Source organism: Notamacropus eugenii, chromosome 2 (assembly GCF_028372415.1).
Source record: "Notamacropus eugenii isolate mMacEug1 chromosome 2, mMacEug1.pri_v2, whole genome shotgun sequence".
Classification (NCBI taxonomy): domain Eukaryota; kingdom Metazoa; phylum Chordata; class Mammalia; order Diprotodontia; family Macropodidae; genus Notamacropus; species Notamacropus eugenii.
The window spans coordinates 19,471,210-19,494,047 of record NC_092873.1 but is presented as its reverse complement, the minus strand read 5'-3'; the positions used below and the strand labels follow the sequence as shown (position 1 = coordinate 19,494,047).

The 22,838-nt window shown below is 47.6% G+C and overlaps 2 protein-coding genes and 1 long non-coding RNA gene across 14 annotated transcripts in view; 1 reads left to right on the top strand and 2 right to left on the bottom strand.

Moving 5' to 3' along the window:
* Positions 1–13,228, bottom strand: part of SYT12 (synaptotagmin 12) — a 43,922-nt gene extending 30,694 nt beyond the window's left edge. The window contains exons 1-3 of one of the 12 annotated variants that reach the window (XM_072639248.1): positions 13,139–13,228; positions 6,845–7,092; positions 6,629–6,739 (exon numbers count right to left, since the gene is read on the bottom strand). The gene's annotated coding sequence lies outside the window, so the exon portion shown is untranslated. The other 11 variants (XM_072639252.1, XM_072639251.1, XM_072639247.1 and 8 more) reach the window with 11 other exon arrangements.
* Positions 13,229–13,944: 716 nt separating this feature from the next.
* On the top strand, positions 13,945–18,293 carry LOC140524617 (transmembrane protein 225B-like). Its single transcript, XM_072639265.1, has 4 exons — positions 13,945–14,248; positions 14,821–14,967; positions 17,195–17,329; positions 17,720–18,293. Exons 1-4 carry the CDS (start codon positions 13,945–13,947, stop codon positions 17,926–17,928), a joined length of 795 nt encoding a protein of 264 aa, XP_072495366.1. The 3' UTR covers positions 17,929–18,293.
* Positions 18,294–19,253: 960 nt separating this feature from the next.
* On the bottom strand, positions 19,254–22,358 carry LOC140524619 (uncharacterized). The gene is made up of 2 exons (XR_011973780.1): positions 19,796–22,358; positions 19,254–19,560 (listed from the first exon to the last, which is right to left on the bottom strand). It is a non-coding gene; the product is annotated as an uncharacterized lncRNA (long non-coding RNA).
* Positions 22,359–22,838: the final 480 nt, after the last annotated feature.

Here is a 22,838-nt window from a genome sequence, read left to right as displayed (position 1 = left end):
CATCCGGACTTACCTGTCCAGTGGCCCAGGCTCCATCATCTTTCCAGGGACAGCGAGTCAGTCTGATGGATGAATCTATGTTATTTCAATAACTAAGTGATCCATGTGTAACCTCTCTACAGGTGATAATATTTGCATCTCTAACTGAGGTCTTCTGGAGACAATGCCTTCCCCCAAAAGTAGGGAGGTTAAGCAGGCTGAGGGAAGGGCACATTCTGGTGCAGGGATGTGATTGACCATGCATGTGAGTGAATTTGTAAGAGGCAGATAGTGCAAGTATCCCCATTTTACAGAGGAGGAAACTGAGGTTCAGGCAAAGGAAGTGACCTACCCAAGGTCACACAGTTGCCTCTTAATAACAGCTTTGACTTACAGCCTCACTTTGCATTCTGACTTATGGTCTAGACTCCTTATACCAAGGGAACATTCTAAGCTTGGTCCAGCCCATTTTAGGCAAAAAAAAAAAACCCTTTACCTATTTGGAAAAGCCAAGGGGAAGAGCCAATCCACCCCAAACTGGAGGCAGAACACAGCCCTCCCCAAGACTGTGAAAGAGGTGGCTCCCCCACCCCCAAACCCACTCTGCTACCTTCGTTCCCTCTATCAATTTCTGCTTCCCAGAAGAGCCTCACTCTAGTCATTTATGTTCATATGTAGCATGGCTTAGAATAGAATACATAACATCATAATGGGAGAGGACTTGAAATCTAGCTCAGCCCTTGAATTGTACAGATGAGGAAACTGAGGCCAGATAAAAGAAATGTTTGGCTAATGGTTCCCAGCAGAGCCTGGGCACTTTCCCATCCCATCCCCTCTGCCATCCAGCTCCCTGCTGAGGAGTGAGTCCCTGGGGATATAGCCCAGTTTTTCCCACTCCCAGGGCATCCCTGGCCCAGGCCCAGCTGGCTTGGAATGCCACCTCTGCTGCAGAGAGAGTCATTCATCAGGCGGCTGCTATCCCATGTTACGTCACACAACATTTGCATCTCCCTTCCTCTCCAGCTCTGCAGGTGAGCACGGGGAAGGCAGCAGCTGGAGGAGGCCTACTCCAAGAAGCACCAAGGAGAGAGGTGCCTCACATGCTGGGAGGCTGCTGCTGCTTTCAGGCCCCCAGTGGGTTTGGGGACTTGTGGGGGAGGGAAATCTTTTCTGAGACTTTCTTTTGTCACCTGGCCAAGGATGACAGTGGTTCATCCAAGAGGAGGCTGGATGGGAACAGCCTGCTCATTCTCACTGTGCCAGAAGATGAAAACAGCACACCTGAGTTCTAAGTTCCAGTCCTAGGTGGGCCTCTGACATCCTGGGTGACATTAGAAAACCTTCCTTCCCACCCTGGGCTTCAGTTTCCCCATTTGGAAGATACTAATCAGTGTGGAATGATGGGTCAACTGCTGGTCCCAAAATCCTGCCTGGACTTAAATCCAGGACTAGACATGGAATTGCTGTCTGACCTTGGGTGAGCCTCAGATTCCTTCTTTGTAAAATGGAGATGGCAGTACTCACACTATGATCCCATAAAAAAGCAGAGTAATACAGTGAACAGAACCCTGCATTTGGCACCAAGAAGACTTGGGTTAATATTCCCCTTCAGACACATCTTAGGTATATGACCCCGGCAAGTCTCTCAAGCTCTCTCTCCCTCAGTTATCCCTAAGTGCCTTCTAAGTCCAAATCTCTAACTCTGATTGCTAAAAGGAAAGTGCTTGGGACCAACGGGCCTCATTCTCCATGGATGATGCAGAATAGAAAGCCCAATCCAACCCTGTCCTTGAAGACCCCTCTTCCCAGGGGCTCCATCCAACAGGACAATGAAGATCCTTTCTGTGGCTCCTAAATCATTTCTCTTATATCCAAGCTCCTTAGATGTTGGGGGAGGGGCAAGGAGCCAAGAATCCCCCAGTGGCTCCAGAGCAACCGTAGATGGCAGGTTTTCTTGGGGAATGGGTTCTACCTCCAAGGGAGCTGGGAGTGGGTCTGGCACCAGACTGTTAGCAGAGAGGCCACAATGGAATTCTGGGGAATTGCCAGGCACCTCCAACGGAGCACTTGGCACTGGCAATAAAGGAAGAGGTTTGCAAGAAATGACTGGGAACCATCCAGAGCCCTCTGGGGACTCTCTGAAAGGATGACAAGTGCCTAGGGCTCCTCACGCCCCTTTTCCACAGTGTCAAGCCTCTGCACCATGACCTGTATAGATCCTAACCAGTCAATCCAGAGACCCTACTAGACCCTGAAAGTGGCGATTTGACAGGGAAGGGCCTGAAAGCCAGCAAATAGAGGGAGGGAGGAGCAAAAACCAGACTCTCTCTTCATCCATGGCTAAGAATATGGCGGAACCCCAGCTAGGAATTCTCTTAGCCAAGACCCATCCCCATAGCTACAAATTCCTACCAATGGCACCTTAGTAGCTAATAGCTCCGCCCCCCAGTCCCCTGAATATGCGGAGCTGCCCCTCACGCCCCTTTCTTCAATCTGGCTCATCTCTGGAGCTATGGCCCCCACTAAGTCCTCATTCACCAGGCAATGATTATTATAGGATTAGACATTGGAGGGGAGCTTAGAGATCATCCTCCTCTTTATTTTACAGATGGGGAAACTGAGGCAAAGAGAGGAGGCAAGGATTTGCCTGAGGTCACCTGGGTAATAAGTGCCAGACAGCATTGGAACCCAGTTCCTCTGTCTGTAGATCCCATGCTTCCCACTTTGCTATAACCCTCTGCCCACCCTGGTAGCCTGTCTAGTGGGGATGGTGGCATGGAGGGAGGGAGGAAGGGAGTGCACCAGGATCTGAGCAGGAGCACCAGGGGAGCTGGGGAGGAGACAGCATGCAGTAGCCAGGGGAGATAAGTGCTGCTCCTCAGGCAGGCAGGATGTCCTCGAAGAAGAGGAAGGGTCGGGTGGAGTTGGGGTGGGGGTAGGATGAGGAATGAGATGTGGCATACCACTCACCGAGCTCCAGGAGGGCGCTGCTATTCCAAGTCCGAGTCCAAGGCTGCTTGCTGGAGATACTCAGAGACCCCCACCCTGCCTCAGTCCCTCGCTCAGTCCCTGCCCATTAAGAGCCCCTCAGCCCCCGCCCTGCCACTGCCCGAGTCCCCTCCCGCGCGCGGCTCCAGTAGGCAGCTCAGCTCGAACCCCAGTCCCAGCCCCAATCCCAGCCCCCGTCCCAGCCCCAGCCCCGATCCCAGCTCGGGTCCCAGCCCCAGCCCCAGCCCCGCGGTTCCTCCCGCAGGGCTTCACGCCCAGTCTGCACTGCCCAGTTTTTGCCCTGCCCTGCCCAATCCAAGGCACGCCGCCCTCCGCAACAGCCCCTGCAGTGGCAGCGGTCCTGAAGGAGCGTTCCCCGAGCCCCGAGCCCCCTGCCCTAGGGGATCCGCAAACGCTGCGGGTGGACTAACCGGGTGGCAGGCAAATCTGGAGGCTAGCGTCAGCAGCGAGCCAGCCTAGCCGGAGCGGGCAGACTCACTGACAAAATGCGCCGCAGTCAGGGATCGTTCCCAGAAGAGATCGCGAGGTGGGGGGAGAGTGTGCGTGCGGGCATGCGTGAGTATGTGCCTGGGTGTGCGCGCCTGGGTATGCGCCAATGTGTGCCCGCGGGTATGCGTTTAAAGCGACAAACCCAACTCCCCCCGACAGCGCATGGAAGCCTCCCGCACGGCTCTGCAGTCCCCTGAGCATCGAAGCATTCGCCGCTCCTGGGTCAGGCAAGACGCAGCCCAACCTGCCTGCACCTGCCAGGCGTGTACTCTCTCGCTCACTCATTCAACAATCAATTCGTGTGCAAACCAGAGGCATCTGTGCTCCCTAAAATAGGCAGGATATTTTTCTTGGAATCAGGAATGCCGGGGATCAAATCCCAAGTCTGACTCTTACTGTGTATGCAGCTCATGTTCACACGATCAATCTCCATTTTTCCAGTGAGAGAATGGGTATAAAAAGAAATACGATATCATACATGATGTGATGTGATGTCATATGATATGATGTGATAGCGCCTACCTCACAAAAACTTTATGTGAAAGCAAATGAGAGGGGATGCAGTAAAAAGTCTTTGTTAAGTGCGCACTTAATAAATAATTCTGGGTGTCAGCACAAGCCCTAAGAGTTGGCCATACAAATACAGAAGCCAGCTCCTGTCTTCAACAACCTTACATTCTAGTAATAGGATACAGCCCTTTAAAGGGAGTGGGGGACCGCAAAGGGAGTTTTCCCATGGGAAGTCCCAGAAAAAGTGAGTTACTTCATGGGGAAATCTATTAACAAGCCTTTTGTACAAGAGATGGTAACCCTGATCTGAGAGTAAGGTGATTGGGTCGTCAGCCTTCAGTATCCTAGGGTATCTGGAACACAGTAGGCACTTAATTAATGCTCGCTGATGGATTACTGCTGTGAACATACCAATAGTTCACATTAAGGTTTACAGAGTGCTCAGCTGTTGTGGGTTATTGTTATTATCCAAAACAAACCCAGTGGAGTTCAGAGCCACAGCCTCACCTTTGGGATGCTATTTAGTGCTTTTATAGATACCAAGCTGCCTATGAAGGGGATGGGGAATCATTGGTTTTCCAATTATTTCCAGAAATGCTATCTGGTTGCAAATCCCCCAGGCTCTGACAGATCCAAGCTGCAAGTGTCCAAAAGGGCAGTGACTACACTCTCCAAGGGGTGCAAGGAAGCTCCTGGGGAAAGGATGTAGGCAGGCCCTGGACTGAGCAGGAGGGAGGGATCGATGGTCTCAATGGATTCTGATGCCCAGGAAAGGAAAGAGAACTCCATCCACCCATGTCTTTCCCAGGAGAGAGCAGATCTTCGGAGAAGCTCTCTGAGGGCAGGGCTCATGCTGGCTTCTGAATAATGAAGACAACCATTTTCCTCTTTCCCTCATAGGGCACTTCAAACTTGTTATGGCTGTAATCATTCTTAATATTCACGTGTGTATCCTCCTCAGCACCTGCCCCACAGCCTCAGAATACTGAAACCTAATAAATGAATGAATGGTGGTGGAAGGAGTGAGGCACTTGCAGTCAAGACCTGAATATTAGTTGTGTCATCTTGGGCCAGCAGCACTCTGGGTCTCCTTGGGTTTCAGTTTGAGAAGGATAATAATAGCTAACATTTATACAGTATTTACTGTGTGCGAAGCACTTACAACCCTAGGAGGTAGGTGCTATTATTATCCTCACTTTATAGATGGTAAAACTGAGGCAAAGAGGTTAAGTGACTTGCCCAGGGTCGCACAGTTAGACTAATAAGGGTCATGCCAGATTTGAACCCAGACTCCAGAGCCAGTACTCTATCCACTGTGTTGGAAGAAAAGCATTCAACAAACCTAAAAAAGTCCAGACTCAGACTGAGCAGAGTTATGCCTGGAATAGCTGTTATCCTTCTGGGACTGGTGCATCTGTCCTCTATGCTTTGGAGAGATGTCCAAAGACTCAAAGAAAGAGGAAGGGGCTGGGGGGGCCTCACTCAGAACCTGCATGGGTCAGCTCTCTCTTGGGCTGTGATACCAGAGGGTCAGGGAGCTCCTCCTCCTAGTCTGGGCTGCACTGAGGAATCCACTCTAACCCAATAAACATTTATTAAACACCCACTAAGTGCCAGACACCGTGCTAGGTGCTGAGAATACAATAAAAAAAGATAATCCCTACACTCAAGGAATGATAGTCCAATGGGGGAGGAAGGGAGATAACTCACCAAAGGAGGCTGTGAGGGGCTAGGCTGAGCAAAGATGCAGACTGCAGTGAGCCCCAAAGTCCAGATTCTTCTGCCCTTTGTCAAGAAGGCATTAGAAGATGTTGATAGCCCACTCTCCAGCCCTCCAATCAGAAGGGAGAGAGGAAGTTAAGGCTTGAGCTAGCAGCCAGGCTATGAGATTAGAAGTGACAAGTTTAACCTGGGAGAGTCATCTTGTTCCCTGGAGTTAAAAGCAGGTAGGGCTTGTGTCTCATCAAAACTTAGTGGCTGTCCTAGAACTCAGTACACAGTAGGCAGTTCCTAAATGTTTATTGACTGAATGCTGCATTTCCAGTTTACCCAATTCACACCTTTATTAAACACTTGCTATTATGCTAAAAGGTAGGAAACAAGCATTTATTGTGCTATGCACTTTACAAATATCTCATTTGATCTTTACAAAGGCCCTGGGGAGGTAGATGTTATTATTATCCTCATGTTACAATTGAGGAAACTGAGGCGAACAGAGGTTAAGATCCTTGCTCAGGATCATACATTAGTAATAGTCTGAGGCTGGATTTGGTCTCAGGTCTTTGTGACACCAGATTTCCTGCTCTGTCCCCTGAACCACCTAGCACCTAGCAGGCACCACAATACTTGACTCAGACCCAAGCTTCATATTCCAGTCATGGGATTTAGAGCTAGAAGGGACCATAGAAATCATTGGGACTTACACCTGGGTCCTTGGACTATGAATCTACTACTGCTTTCCTCAGTAAAGGGTTTATTTTCACCATCAGCAGATGGCCCTTCATTCATAAGAAACTCTACAATGAATAACTCAGCACAATAAAGGCTTTTTTTAGACTACCTCAAGTTCAGCAAACCCTTCATGTCCAGGGATTTTTTTAAACAATCATGCAAGATATAACCAATTTTACTAAACACTTACTTTGCTGAGAGAGACATCAATGGAGTGAGGATTCCTCCAGCAGAGCCCTCAGAGAGCAATAGCCAGGTTCAAAGTACTTTGGGGGTCAGCATCTCTTCAAATTTTCCAACTCTTCAAAGTAGACAAAGCCATAATATAGGAATCCAACATTAATTGATTTATTTAACTAATTTAATTAAGCAGAATAGCAAATAACAAGGGGGAATAAACCCCTACCACAGTTATAGAAGGCACACTCTTCTACAGCCTGCAGCCCCATAACACACTCCTAGGTGATATTGCAGTTGGAACACAACTCTGTCTCCAAAGCCACTTCCCCCGCAGAGCTACTGATGTCATCTGCTGGGCTGCTTTCTCTGCTGAGCTGCCATCTGCTGTTTCTTGGCTAAGGCTGCTCCTCCATTGAGTGGTTACCGCCACCTGCTGCTTCTCCTCTGCATTGCAGCGGTCAGGTGGCATCTTTCCTGTAAGGAGGATTTCTAATGAGTCACAGGATTGATAGGAGGGAGGGAACTTCAAGAGCTTCTATCAGGCAGTCCATGACCTCAGGGTTCTTTCAGCTCTTCTGTGAGTCAGACCCACAGCTGTACCCACCCAGCCAGCACAGCCAAAATGACTCTGAAGTCATCTATCTTTTGCCTGCCTTAGTTCCTCCTCAATGAGGATGCCCTCAAGCCTAAGGGTGAGCAAATTCCTTGCAATTCCCATCATGTTGTTAGTGTTCAGCCATTTTCAGTCATGTCCTACTCTTTGTGACCTCATTTGGGATTTTCTTGGCAGAGATCCTGGAGCGGTTTGCCATTTCCTTCCTCAGCTCATTTTACAGGCGAGGAAACCTGAGTCAAACAGGATTAAGTGACTTGCCCAGGGTCACCCAGCTAGGAAGTATCTGAGGCCTGACTCCAGGCCGAGCTGCCTACTGCCCTAATTATCATCATGCTTCTGGCAATTAGCAACTAAATCATTTAAGTTACTCTGAAGCATCATTTAGCGATACTAGAGGGGTAGAGTGAAACTGGTAGGTTTTTTTGGACGTTCCTGTAGCTGTTAGCAAATTATTGCCCTACCCTTTATAAAAAGTTGATATCAGAGGAGAAAAAGATATATGTGCAGATAACTACAGTATATAACATAATGGGATAAGTGCAAAAGAAGAGGCAAGCCTTGGTCCTAGGAAGGTTATTACTGATAGGACCAAAAAAGTGGGGAGGGGGCATGGTTCAGGTCTACACTTCCCTGTTACCTCTCCCAAAAGCCCATCACATGGCAATGGCTACTGATGTCATCCTTAAAGATTAGGCGCCTTTATCCTAAATCTTTCCATTTGAAAGTCACAACTATGTTTGGCTCCCACTCATAAGAACCCTATGAATTCAAGGCCCTAGGCATTATTTTCCCCATTTTACAAATAATAAAATTGCCCAGAATCTAACCCTGGAACTCTATACATTTCAGCGTAGACTCTCAGAGTTTCATTTTCTTCATCTGTCCTAAGGGAATAATAAAGGCTGCCAGGTCTCTCTCTGGGAGTTGGGGAGGAATTCAGGGACTGAGCATCTTCTGCTTGGAGAACCTTCTTCCAAACCCTCCTCCAGAAGTCCCCATTTCTGTCCCAGGTGCCATCTCTCCTCAGTCACCATGATGACCTTGGAGGCATCTTTGACTTTTCCTTTCACACACTCATACCACCCCCAGCCCCTTACTAAATCTAGTCAATCTTCATAGTCTCTCTGGAATCTGGCCCTTCTCTCTTCACACCACAACTGGTCAGGTCCAGGCCCTCAACACCTCTCCCTTCACTTCTTGCCAAAGCCTACTCATTGGTCTCCCAATCTGTTTCCAATCTCTCGCCTCTCCAATGCAGCAGCCAAACTTAACATCCTGAAACAAACATCTGACCCTCTCCCCTACTCAACTTCAGTAGCAAGCTCCTTATTGCTTCTGAATCCTTAGCCTGGGATCTAAAGCCCCCCCACAATTTAACTCCCCACTTAGTTGTCAATCTAATTTCATATTTTCCCCTTCCTATGTTCTCTATCCTATTTATTATATAATATATTATAGATAGATATGTTATTATTCTAACTATTTCCCATACAAGACAGGCAATCTCTCACCTCCATCTCTTTGCCTAAATGGTCTTCTGGTGTCTGGAACACATTCCCTTTTCATGTCTACTCCCTCATGCTGACTTGTGAATTGGGAGAACTGGGTTCAAATGCTGCCTCTGATGTCTACAACCATTGGGAATTAGTCAGTGCCCCTCCGTGGACCTCAGTTTTTTCATCTTTAAAAGAAGGAGGCAGATCTGGATGTCCCAAGGTCCTTTCCAGCTCAGAAGTTATCGTTCCAGAATCCCTCCCTTCCTGGGGGGGCCATGAAGCTATTCCTCATCCTCACAATTAGCCTTCCTTCCCTCTCAAAAATGCATCCTATTTACTTATTTGCTTAAACTCCTTGAGGGCAAGACTGTTTCGGAGAAAATTGTCTTGCTATCCCCAGGTCCTAACAAAGTAGTTGACCCATAGTGGGCATTCAATGATTGTGTCGACGCTTAGCCTGAAAGAAAAGCTTTGAGTAGGCACCCCCCACATTTGCAGAGGTCTCTGGGGCACTGGGGAGGGTGTATAGTAAGTTTGTATATAATGTCAGACTTTCACTGACAGGTAATTTCACCCAACTAGGAGTTTTTCCTTTCTTTTCTAAATCTTTGATGGGAGGCCATGGGGAGAAGAGAAAGGACATATTATAGGGAAATGTATGAGATATAAAAGCAAAGGACTTCAATATAAATTTTTTTATTTTTAAATTCTCCTTCAATTGAATTGAATCACAAAAGTGGAATAATTAGGTATTGTCCCAGAGCAACAGACTCATGGCTTTCATGACATCAAGATGACATGAATCCTTGAGAAACGAAAAACAACAGAGTTTAGCACCTAGTTTGTAATCAGTTCATCAACCAGCATTTATTAATCCCATCCTGTGTTCCAGGCACCATACTGAGCACAGGGCATTCAATGATAAAAATGAGCTAGTCCCTGCTCTAAAGAGTCTGTCAGGAGAGATTCTAATGGACATGTGTAATTAACAAATACCAGATAATTACAGAGTAGCCTGGAAGGAAGGGCCACACTAGCAATGAGGGGAGTTGGGAAAGACTTGAAGAATAAGGTAGAACTTGAGCTGAGCCTAAAGGAAACCAGAGACTTGGGACAGAGTGAATTCCAGATATGGAGGAAAAAGTCACAGAGACGAGAGATCAAGCCCTTGTGTGTAAGAAGCAAAAAAACATAGCACTGCCACCCCAGGTTCCCTGATGAATACCCCCGTGTGTTTTGTGTTTTGTGCACAGAGTGAGATATGACCTACTGATTTTCTGAAAGCTTCTGAGTCCATGTGGAGAAACTGAGGCAAGAGAAGTAGGAAGGGCAAAGAATATTTGAATTCATCAAACATTTTAAAGTGCCTACTATGTGCCAGTTGCTGGGGATACAATAGAAGGCAAAAGTTGCCCTCAAGGAGCTCACAATTTAATTGGAGAGACTAACTAACTAACTAGCCTGACTAATATGTGCAAACAAGTTGTAGGCAGGATAAAGAGGAAACAGTTAACAGAAGAAATGTGCTAGAATTAGGAGGGGGTGGGGATGGTTTTCAGTAAAATTTAGAAGCTGGGGAGGTCACTAGGCAGAGATTAGGGGCAGCACCTTCCAGGCATGGAGACAAGAGAAAATGCCCAGAGCAAAGAGATGGAGGGGCTTGTTCATGGAGACCCCAGGAGGCCAGGGTCACTGGATCAAAAAGTATTGGGGAGGAGGCTGGGGGGGATAAGAAGACTGGAAATATAGGTTTGGGGAGCTTTGAATGCCAGAGGATTTTATATTTGATCCTGGAGGCAATAGGAAGCCACTGGAGTTTAGTGAGTAGGGGGATGAAATAATCCTACCTGGGCTTTAGGAAAATGACTTTAGGGACTGTAGACTGGACTGGAGTGGGGAGAGACTTGAGGCAGGCAGACCCACCAACAGCTACTGCAATAGTCCTGGAGCAAAGTGATGAGGGTCTGCACCAGGGTGGAGGCAGTGTCAAGGAAAGAAAGGGTCATATCAGAGAGATGGTGAAATCAGCTGGCCTTGGCAGCAGCTTGGATATGACGGGGCGGGGGGGAGGGCAGTGAGAGAGAGTGAGGAGTCCAGGATGACTCTGAGGTTCTGATCCTGAGATTCTGGGAGGAGGGTGATGCCCTTTACAGTAACTGGGAGAGCAGAACAGGAGAGACTTTGATGGGAAAGACAATGGGTTTTAGACTTGTTGAGTTTGAAATGGATGTCTAGTTTGAGATGTCTCAAAGATGCAAGACTTCACTGGAAGACAGTGCAGAGACTAGAGCAGGAGAGGTAGATGTGAGAATGATCAGTATGGAGAAGGTCATTAAATCCATGGGAGAGGATGAGATGCCCAAGAGAAACAGTCTAGAGGGAGAAGAGAAGAGGGCAGGACGGAACCATGAAGGATCCTGTGGTTAGACAGTGGGATCTGGAGGAGGATCCAGGGAAGGATGACTAGGTTAAGTTGGGGGATTCAGTAAGGAAGAAGGATGACTGAGTCAAGTTAGAAGATCCGGGGAAGAAGGATGACTAAGACAAATTGGAGGATTCAGTGAAGAAGGATGACTAAGTCACGTTGGAGGATCCAGTGATGATGGAGGATAACTAAGTCAAATTGGAGGATCCAGTGAGGAAGAAGGATGACTAAGTCCAATTGGAGGATCCAGTGAGGAAGAAGGATGATTAAGTCCAATTGGAGGATTCAGTGAAAAAGGATGACTTAGTCAAGTTGAAGGATCCAGTGAAGGATGACTAATTCAAGTTGGAGGATCCAGTGAGGAAAGATGACTAAGTCAAGTTGGAGGAGTCTTCAGAACTTAGGCTGGGGAGGTCCCATATGTACCCCTTCCCCCACATATTCCTTGACTCTGAGATCATTCCCTTCATCCTTGCCCATGTTGAGATGCCATCTCCCTCCTAAGTCGAAGAGTTCACTTACTCTTGGGTTTCCTCTTATCTACCCTAAACTCTACAATTTTTCCAACATCTATTTTACTATGTGTTTTAATAAATATGTAATTATTACTATTTAATAATAATTGACCATTATCTTTTGTGTGGTCAGAGTTTGGTAGGAGAGAACTAAACTGAATGAAAATGGGCCAGCTATGATCTTCCCCTTTAGAACCACCAGGGAAAGTAGCTTTGATTCTGAACCTCTAAAATAGAGTATCTGAATCCTAGACCATAGATATTTGACATGTGATAGAAAAATGTAATTCTTAGCCAATTCCCTCTCTTGTTCAGAGGCAAGGCACCCAAACACAGCTGCTCTCACCTCCTGCTCCCTGAATAGGCAGAAACTGCATTGTGTCTTCCAGACCAGCAGGCCAGATCCCAGATCATGCCTCAAGTCTCTGCATTATTCAAGGCCCAATTGGCAATGCCACCTTCTCCAAGAAGCCTCCCCTGACCATAACCTCCTCCGTTTTCTCATCATCATTGACTACCTCTGTCCTTTCTCTTCATTTCTACACTGCCTTGTTTCCTGACAATTCTTTTGTCACCCTCAGGACAATATTAGCTTCTAAGGACAGAGACTATGTGCCGGGCACATAGTACGTATTTAACAAATGCTTGTTGATTTGGACAACAAGCCATTGAGCAGGTGACTTCCCCTCCCTGGGCCTCTGTTTCTTCATCTGTCACACCTGAATGGCTCTGTGTTCCCTTTCTATTCACAGGCTCCCACAATCTTGTGACCTATGAACCCAAAGAGTCACAAAGAGCCTCTGGAGAGACCACACCAGAGGGGGCCTTCAGACCAAGAGGGACCACCAGGAAACCACAAGAATGGTCCCTGAAACTTCCTACTCTGCCCCTCAGCTGAGAACCTAGAGAGAGGAGGAAGCACCACTGGCCAACCCCGCTCTGGCTGGCTTGACTGTTCCCCTTCTCAGCTGGCCAGTCCCCCCCTAGCTGGCTGGTCCCACTCTGGCTGACTGGGTTCCCTTCTCAGTGGTAGCCCCAGGGCGGTGGGTGGAAGTTGGATAGAGGTCAGGAAAGAGTTTTTGACCACTAGAGCCATCTCCAGCAAACTACCCTTCACTGGTGGTCTCGGAGCAGAGGCCACATGGGCAATTGAGGAAATTTCAGGGGAGATTCTGATTCAGGTGCAAGTGGGACTAGATGCCTCTGAGATTGCTTACATTTCTGAGGGTCTCTGAGTCTCATAGACTATCCCTCACATTTGGAATGTCGCCCCTCCCCTTAGCTTTGCTCAATGGATCATTCTTCCTCCAGGCTCAACTCAGGGGCCCCTTCCCTCATGAAGCCTTCCCTGATTCCCCCCACCCTTAAACCCTGGCCAAAAAGTGTTTTCTCCTTCCCCAGATTTTCCCAGAATGTTTTGTGTGAATTTTTCCTTTTAGCTCCTAGCATGGTTCTGTTTCAATCCTACCTTTGGGACTTCCAGCAAACTCTTTAACTTCTCTGGGCTTCACGTTCCTCATGTGGAGAATGGGAGAGTTGGAATAGGGTCCTTCTCAGCTCTAAATCTCAGATTCTTTGCCCCGTGCCTCCTCTGCCAGCGAGTATACCCTAGATGACCCCTATTTGTGCAGAGGCCTCGTGTCCCTCCACTGATTGATCAGCTTTTTGGAAGTAAACACCAGGAAAGGGGATTTCGAGTGCTTGGAACATAAGACTCTTCTCTTGAAATTTCTAGCATTGAGTTTGGGGCCTTGTAATTTAATTCAAACTGAACAAACCATTATTAAGCCCCTACTGTGTTGCAAGGCTCTAGGCTCACTGTGAGGTGATACAGAGACAGAAAGGAAATAGTCCCTCCTCTATTTGTACACAGCAGACACTTAATAAATGTTTATTGAACTGGAAGTGGGGAGGGAAGAGGACCAAGGTTCCATGACAGTTAGAATTAACTGTAAGAGATAGGCCTGGGGACAATGTTCTCACAGGAAGCCCTCAAGGGAACCAAGGTATAGTCACAACTGCTGAGGGTCCAAGGACCATCCTGTGTTTAACAGGAACAGGGCCCTATTTCAGGGCCTCTGGAGAAGGAAAGCCAGGGCTTCCTATTCCATTCTTCCAGGGACAGGCACAGGCAGGTGAGCATCAAGTGGGAGGCTCCCCAAGCAGGGGAATGTAATGACCAGCCTGTGCTCAGCTCCTGAATGCTGGATGACCCCCTGGGGTGACGAGTCCAGGCTGAGTTCAGGACTTGATGTTGACTGTATCTGAGAGAAAATGGAAATCAAGCCTTGTATTCTGGAGAATGGGCCACTCACGAATACCTGTTCATGGTCCACTTCTTCTATGCACCCCAATCCAATCCAGTATTTTATAACCAAGAGGAATCCATTGAACCTGAGGTTCATGGCTGTCATCCTCACCACCCTGAGCTGGGTCATCATGCTTGTGGTCTGCAACCACCCTGAGTGGGTCACCCTAGAACAATCCAAAAGGAAATTATGGACAAATGAAAGTTTGACCTTTGCTCTCTGGGACCACTGTGCTGCTCCCAGTTGCTTGACTCCCAATAAACTGTTAGGTAAGCCACTGGATCTATCCCAGGGGAGAAGGGGTTGGGGAAAGTAGCTTCTGCCAAGCTGAAGCTCAGGGGCCTCCTGGAAGGAGGGGCTTCAACCAGCTTAGGATGCTGAAGTCCAGAGGGGAAGGACCTTTCTTAAAGAACTGGGGTGTAGAGTGCTCAGGGAAGATGAGTCCCTGTGGTGAGAGGGCTGCCGACCCCTTCTCAGGGATTTTCGGCCCCCTTTGACATCCACTCAATCACCCAACTGTGCCCCATGGCTCCAAGAAGCTGTAGCGCCCAGCAGAAGGGCTGAGCCAGGGTGAGCTAACCACTGGGCTTCAAAGCCTTCAGTGAGCTAGGGAGGTGCCCACCCCAACATGCAAAGACTCCCCCCCCGGGGCACCATGGACAGATGAGAACAATTTGTTCCAAAGGCTGTGAAAGTGGCTGAAGTAGGCACCAGGGAGCACTCACCCGGAGCTTGCTCAGGCGTCACACATGCTGAGTGCCTTTTGTCTCTGTATCCTCAGCACATAGTAGGTGCTTCCTGAAAGCTGGGGGATGCCGGGCGGCTTCTGTTTCTCTTGCAGTTTACCTCTTGGTCTCTCGAGGGATCATGTTTCTGAACTTGATATTCACTGCCCTCCTCATCATCTCCATGATGTGTTCCTTCCGAAGGATATTCAGTCGCATTTCCAAGCTGGATTTTGCCTTCTCTATCGCTAACTACATCGCAGGTTCTGGATGGGGGAGGGGCTGGAGCTGGGAGGTAGCCAGGAGGGCCAAGGGTTATGGAAGCAGCATTTAGAGTGCTGGTTGTGCAAGACAGACCTGGGTTTGAATTCCATCTCAGTTCATTCTTAGCAGGGTGATCCTGGGCTCAGTTTCCTCTGTAAAATGGGTATAACAGCATGTACCAGGAGATTGTTGTAGGGGTCAAATGAGATCTAGTAGGTGAATCTTAAAGGAGAAGGGAGAGGAAGGGAGAGGAAGGAGAGAGAGAGAGAGAGAGAGAGAGAGAGAGAGAGAGAGAGAGAGAGAGAGAGAGAGAGAGAGAGTCTGGGATTGGAGTAGGAAGACCTGAGTTCAAATCTGGCCTCAGAGACTTAGTGGCCTAACTGATCCTGGGCAAGGCACTTAACCTCTGTTTGTCTCAGTTTTATCTATAAAATGGGAATTAAAACAATGATTGCCCCTACCTCCCAGAATTGTACAGATCAAATGAGAGAATAGTTGTAAAGTGCTTAACGTGGCGTCTAGTTATATAGTTAAATATGATAGATAATACACATTTTATATAAATAAATATATGGTTACACAAAAACTGTGTATATAGCTCTGTAAATATTAGCTAATAATGATAAGGATGATAAGAGACAGAGGCAAAGAGAGCTCCACCACCCACTGTGCCCCAAGCACTACTCTAAGTACTGAGGACACATTGTCAGCCCTCCAGAAGTTAGCAAGGCAACATGCAGGGGTGGGGGCGAGGTGTAGTGGAGGAGTTGGTCTGGGAATGACCCGAAAAGGAACTGGAGGCTGGGAATCATGGGAGGTTTCAGGGCAGAGTTCCCATTTCTGGTGGTGAGGAGGAAGTAACTCAAGGGGCCAGAGTGGAGGCAGCCTGGTTTGGAGATGGCGCTCTAGAAATGTCGTCTCTTATAGTCATTTTGATGCCAGGAAAGGGGCCCAGTAGACAGAGCTCTGGACGTGGAGTCAGGAAGACTTGAGTTTCAATCCAGTCTTAGACACTTCCTAGCTGTGTGCCCTTGGGCAAGTCACTTACCCACCATCTGCCTCAGTTTCCTCATCTTACAAATAGGAATGATAGTAGTACCTGTCTCCTAGGATTGTTTTCAGGATAAATTGGGATGATGTTTGTAAAAGCACTATAGTTATGTTAGCTATTATTAGAATCATGGTTATTTCCATTTTGCTGTTGAGGAAACTGAGGCCCAAAGCAGAGAAGTGACTTGCTTTGGGTCATGTTGCCAGTTAGTGGCAAAGTAAGGACTAGACAGATGCCAGATCTCTTAGCATGTGAGGCCAAGGCTGGCCCAACACCGAACAGAATGCCAGGCTGGCAGGCTGGCAGGCTGGCATGATTTGAAAGGTGCCCAAAGCTCCCCTACTCCCTCCTGCGAAGAGGCAGGCATGAGAGCCAGAAAGGACAGCACCTTCCCCTGTGAGCATCCATTTGCACACTGAGGTGGCCTGAGAGTGTCAGCCCTGGGGTCCAGGCAGGAAACAGACTGGCTGTGCCACCAATGAGCTGTGCACCTATGGGGGAGTCCCTTCCTTTCTTTGAGACTCAGTTTACCTATCAATCACATGGTATGTATAGGATTTTTGAGTTCTAAGGACCCTAGAAATCTTCCAGTCCAATAACCTCATTTTACAGATGAGGAAACAGAGGCCCAGAAAGGATAAAGGACTTTGCCCAGAGTCACTTGATAGTTAACATGCTAGGTTTGTCCACCTGTAAAAATAGAGATAATAATTTTACCTCACACTTCCTCTCTTACAGGGTTGTTGGGAAGACAATGTTTTGTAAAGACAAGCTATTTATCATTAGCATTATAGTTATTTTCCTAGAGGTGGGGAATGAAAAGGGAGTGGGGGACCTTAGGAGAGAGCCCCTGGACTATTCTCTCCCTCTCCCTTCAGACTTCCCCGTCCCCTCTCCCTCACTCCCCTCTATCTCTGTCCCATCCCACCACCCCTGGGTGGTTCACTTTGGCCATCTTTAGGTAACTCATTTACTTCTTAATAGGAGCCTTCCTGAGACATAAGCAGCAGCACTTCCAAACACTTTGGGTAGTCAGGGCCTTGGGCACCCTTGTCATTTTCTAGGAGCCTCCGGGAGGAGGGGGCTTTCCAGCCACAGGGTCAGGGGTTAGGGGTGAGGGGCTGCTCATGCTCAGCTCCCCAGGGAGTACACTTGTTTTGGGTGTGTCCAACCAGGACTGGCTTTGCTCCTATGCAACACGATGTTCGGCCTGCAGGTGCTGGAAATCTTCAGCGAGAAAGGAGAGACCTTCTATGTCAAGTGGCCCTTCTACCTCTCTGGCTTCGCGGTCTTGAGTTTCATCATGGCTGGTGAGGGTTAGATCCAGGGGAACCAGGGCTTGACCTGGGGCAATGCTGAGGGCAGTCCCACCCCTCAAAACCCTACTGGACCTAACAGGGCAATGATTCCTCCTTTTTGTCCCAAGATTCATACTTAGGAAGTAAAGCACAGAATGTCCGAGCAAGAAGGGGTCTTAAAATAGAAAAGAGAGCTAGGAACATAGACAATCCAAGCTAGAAGAGACCTTAGAACCTAGACTGGCCTGAGAGGGACCTTAGAGCATAAAGCACAGAATATGTGAGTTAGGAGGAGCCTTTGGGAAAGCACCTGGTGCCAGGTGACACAGGTCTTCCTTCATCAGCTTTCTGCTTGGCCCTGGCCTTCCATCCCATCCTGGTGCCACCTTTTCCTTCCTGTAGGCACCATCTGTCTCAACAGTCACAAAACTTCCTGGAATATATCCTATTTATCTCCTAATGCTCTGCCTACCCAATTAAAGAAACAGAGGCTATGGGGAAGCTTATTTCAACAATCATCCACATCAGTCATCCTTCAAGAGGTGACCACCTCATCCACAGACATCACCCAAGAGGAAACCATCCCCTCCGTACTCAAATCCAACGCTTAATCAAGTGACTTCCTACTTGTGTTTGAGAGGCATCTCCATGACCAGCCTCCAGCTTTCTCTTCCCCACCCTCCACTCCAGACTGTCTTTCCTTTAGCAGGGAGGTGGCCCTGACTAGGCTTTGAGCATTAGGTCCACTCCCTATTCAGTCTTCCCTGTTTCTTTGCCCAGACCTATCCTCAGCACCCTCCTCAATTCTCCTTCCCTTGGGTTAGATCTGTTTCTGTCCTCTACGGATTTGTGGGTTGTAAATTCCTTGAGGGCGAGCCCTGCAGCACATCTATCTTCATTTTCCCATTACCAAGCATCCCACCTTGCATACAGTAGGTACTTAATAAATGTTTGTGGAATAAATGAACCATGGCTGACATTTTTATAGCTCTCTCTATGATCTTTATCCTCATTTTACAGGTGTAGAAGCAACCTCAGACAGGTAAAAAGTGATTTGCCCAAGGTCAGTAGGGAACAGGAACTGGATTTTAACTAAATCACTTCTGAGTACCAGGCCAGTGCTGTCATGAATGAGTGAGTGAATGGATAAGTGAACAGAGTCCAGAGTCCAGAGAGGTAGATGTCTTTTCCAGGATGAGAGTCAGAAGGAAAGTCCAGGATATCCTAGGGAAGGGCAGGCAGAGTCCAGAGGGAGGATCACCTTCCTGGCTAGGACCCCAGCCTCCCCAGGAAGTCCAAATGTCACCAATGAGGTCCAGAAAAGGACTCCAATAGAATCCAGGCAGTTCTAGGATTCAGAGCCAGGAAAGACTTTGAAGGTCAGAGAACCAGAGGATCATGGCCTAAGAACCAAGAAAGGTCAAGGAAGTCATTGAGTCCAGTTCATTCATTTTACAGAGAAGAAAACTGAAGGCCAGAGAAGGTTTCACTAAACTTGGAAGCAACCCACTCGACGGTGGGACAAATCCCATCAGAAGGAAATCTCTCAATCTAAACAGATCTAATTTTCCCTCTCCCTTGTGTCAATCTTTCAAATCCTTGATGGTGGCTATGAAGAAGGGGGGACAGCAAAGAAGAGGACATGTGGGGGGGGGGGGAGAGCATGCAAAGCAAGAAGGACAGCCAGTGCAAATGCTTAGAGTCAGGAGACAGAGAGTAGTGGTCAAGGCCAAGGTCACTGGATCACAGAGGAACTGGAGGGGAACAAAGACTGGAAAGATACCAAAGAAAGGACTTTATATTGGATCCTGTAGGTAACAGGAAGACCCTGGGGTTTACTGCAAGGGAGGGGGATGGGGGCAGCCCATGACATGGCCAGACCTGAGCTTTTGGAAAATCACTTTGGCAGCTGAACTAAGGATGAATCAGAATGGTGAAACTTGAGGCGTGCAGACCCACAGCAGCTAATTTATTACATGAGTCCAGGTGAGGTAGGCAGAGGTGTCTACCCCAAGCATGTGAAGACTTCCCCCAATTTGCTCCAACATCCATGAAGCAGGCAGTGTAGAGCTCTTAGAACCTGGTCAGACACCAAAGACACTGAAGTCATCCACTGAATCCCAGGCCATCTCCCGTCATCTTGATTTCTGTCCTGCCACTGAACGTTGATGACTCTAAAAGAGACAGTGAGGCTGACAACTTTGTGAGAGCCCATACTGTCAGTAATGTGGAAGGACTGACACCTAAAGGAGAAAAGACAGGCTTTTTTTACTCTCTGATTCATTGCCCCCATATCAGCATTCAGGGAAAAGTCTCCCCTAAAAGTAAGTTAAGGTCCCTTCTTGAAAAGGTATTTAATGTATAGATATCAGATATAGGACAGCTATTTTATTTCATCTACCACAAAATTATTAAAAACCAAAACACATAAGCATATGTTAGCCAAGAGCTAAAAGATAAAAACAACTCATCACTTACTCTGCTCTTCCAAGAGGATATAATTCACCTTCCAAGCAACTCCAAATCTTCTGGACAGTGGAAGTAGCTCTCCATCCTTCCCACTCCAGAGTCCTCCAGGAAACTGTTGCAAATATCTCCAGCTGCACAGCCAGCAGTGGACTTATGAACTCTCCTACTTATGAGGGAGCTTCCAAGGAGAGAAATGGATCCTCAGAACCCCTAATTGGAGGCAGCCAGGGACTTGACGTCCAGCCTCAGGCTTACCTGGGCACCCCCATGTTCTCTCTGCTATGTGCTCTGCCATGACCACTGCGGGGAGAAAGGAAAGGAATGTCCTCCCCATCCCAACCCCCTTACTGGGAGGCCAAGAGAGACACTGACTGAGTCTCAACTCTCCTCTCTTTTGTGTAGCTCACTGGGAAGAGCCTCCTTTTGCCTCAGCCACCAGCCATCTTTGAGACAGGACCTCAGTCAGGAGTAACAAGGGATTGATGCATCATCCCAAGTGTCAATCCTTTGGTACAGAGTAAGAGCACCTGTCCATCCCCCCAGAGCCAGAATTCAGGCTCCTTTGGCATGCCCCAGGACACAGCCACGTATCAAAATAAAGTGCAGCAATTTCTTTTTTTTTACTATGAAAGTAGGATGAAGTTTCTGTTTTTACTGTAAAATTCCTGGACACTAGGCTTATTCCATACTCCTAAGGGTCTGCCCTGGAACCCAGATCCCTATTTGTGATTCTGCCTATAGAATTCCATTGTTTCACCCAACTAGTTGGGGAAATGTTGATCTATTGTGACTCTCTCATGGTTCAAAGATCGCAACTTTTCAATGGGAGCATTTACCCTCAGAAATCAGCAGGTTCTACAAGTCAGAGGTGAGTTGGTTTTTTTGTTGATTGGCAAGACTTAACAAAGTGATAGAAAATGTAAAAATGCAGATTACCTACTCTGTTCAGAGCAGTGTACCAGGTGCTGAGGGATGTGGTCAGTCTTTAACCAACCAACCAATGGCAAACTATCCTCCAATTCTATCACTTCATAAGGGTTGACAAGGTAGAGACAAATCTCTTTTACCTGCCCCTTCTATGATCTCATAAGCTAGGAGTATCATGACCAACTCTACTCCTTGCATAGAAAATAAACCCAAAGTAATATGGAAGAGGGGGGTAATATATATTCCAGTAGAAAGGTACCAAGGCCCCAAGTTCAAATCCTTCCCACTGTGTGACCTTGGGGGAGTCTCTTGCTCTCTCTAGGCTTGTGAAATGAAAGGGTTGGGCTGTAGAGCCCACCCCAAGCGCCCTTCTCAAGCTATGATACTGTGGCAGTCAGTGAAAAGACCCAAGGGTGGGAGACAGAGAGCGGGCATGTGTAACAGCAGGGACTGAAAGGCTATGGCAGGACCAGATTTTATCTCATACAAGCTATTGTAAGTAACGTTGCCAGGCAACATGGCAAAACGGGAGTCTGTCCCCCTCCTCTGCAGGATGAGAGGGTCATTTGGCCACTCTCAGCTCTCAATGCCAGGAAAAAGATTTTGGAAAGCTTCAAGGGAAAGAAAACTATGGATTTCTGGGCTCCTGTTTGCCAGGGTGGGGGCTGGGGGCCAAGGTGACCTAGGACCCAGGACACACATGATGGGCAGCCTGTGGATTCAGGCATCTTTTCATTCCCCTCCGAGCATAGTAGATGCTGTTCCTTCCTTCCAGCGGTTGCTAAGCAGCAGCTCTGGATGCTGCTGCTGACCTTGTTTCCATAGCAACAGACAAATCCTCTGGGACTGACAATGCCCTACTCTGGACCTCCACAAAGATGGCTTGATTTCCATCTTTTTCTCCTGTTTGCACATCTCTCCCTCTGTTAACTTACAAGCTTCCCAAAGGAAGGACCCCGTGTGTTTTCACCAAATAAATCATCACCCACAGTTTCCAAATAAATGGAGATAAGTGCAGCCTCTACTTTCCCTCTTCGATGGGGAGGTCTGAGTTCTAAAATCATCTAACTGGGCCTGTGAGGGACCCAGACATGCCTACACTGTGGGTGTCTCTTGCCCCCAGAAGTCTTTACCAGGAAACAAAGCTGTCTTGACTTCACTTTCTTTGGTTCCCAGAACTCCTGAGGCTTGTCACTGCCCATCTCTGAGTCTTAGTTTCTGCATCTGTCAAATGAGCATGCTGAGTGTAATTCTTTTCTCCCAAAGTCATGGCAAAGCTCAAATAAGAGCTTTGTAAGTCTTAAAGTGCTACAGAAAACTGATGTTATGATAATACTACTAACTCCCATCTCAGGGGGAATAAGAAAGAACTGAAAGAGGTAAAATGTAGCCAGTGTAATTAGAAGGCTGCTCTGGAAGTGAGTGGCAGCTAGGTAGTCCACTGGACAGAGTGCCTGGGCCTGGAGTCAGGAAGATTCATTTTCATGAGATCAAATCCAACCTCAGACACTACTATCTGCGTGACTCTGGGCAAGTCATCACCTTGTTTGCCTCAGTTTCCTCATCTGTCAAATGAGCTGGAGAAGGAAATGGCGAACCCCTCCAGTATCTCTGTCAGAAAAACCCCAAACAGGATCACAAAGAGTCCTTCTGGCTCTAGATCAGGGATTCTTAATCTAGACTTCACGAAATTGTTATTTAAAAAATATTTTGGTCAGTGTATTTCAATATAATTAATTTTCTTTGTCATCCGATGTATTTTATTTCATCCCTGTAACAACATCAGAGAAAGGTGCCAGAGACTTCACCAGACTAGACTGCCTGATCCCAAAAAGGTGAAGAAGTCTTTCCCCAGAGCTAAATCCCTCTCTTTAGTTTGTGTGAGTGTGGATGTGTATAGTGATTTCCATCTTTATTTCCACTGGCCCTTCTTCCCAGCCCCCATACCTTCCAGCTTCCACTGCGTCCCCCAACTCCAATCAAGGTCAGACCAATCTGGTAAGGACTCCCCTATTATCTCTAGGCTTCCGCGTTTAAAAAACACACAATGGATGAATGCACCAACTCCAAACTCTTCACTTGGCTTTCAAGGTCCTTCTGGAATTCAGCCCTCTTCCCCCAGACC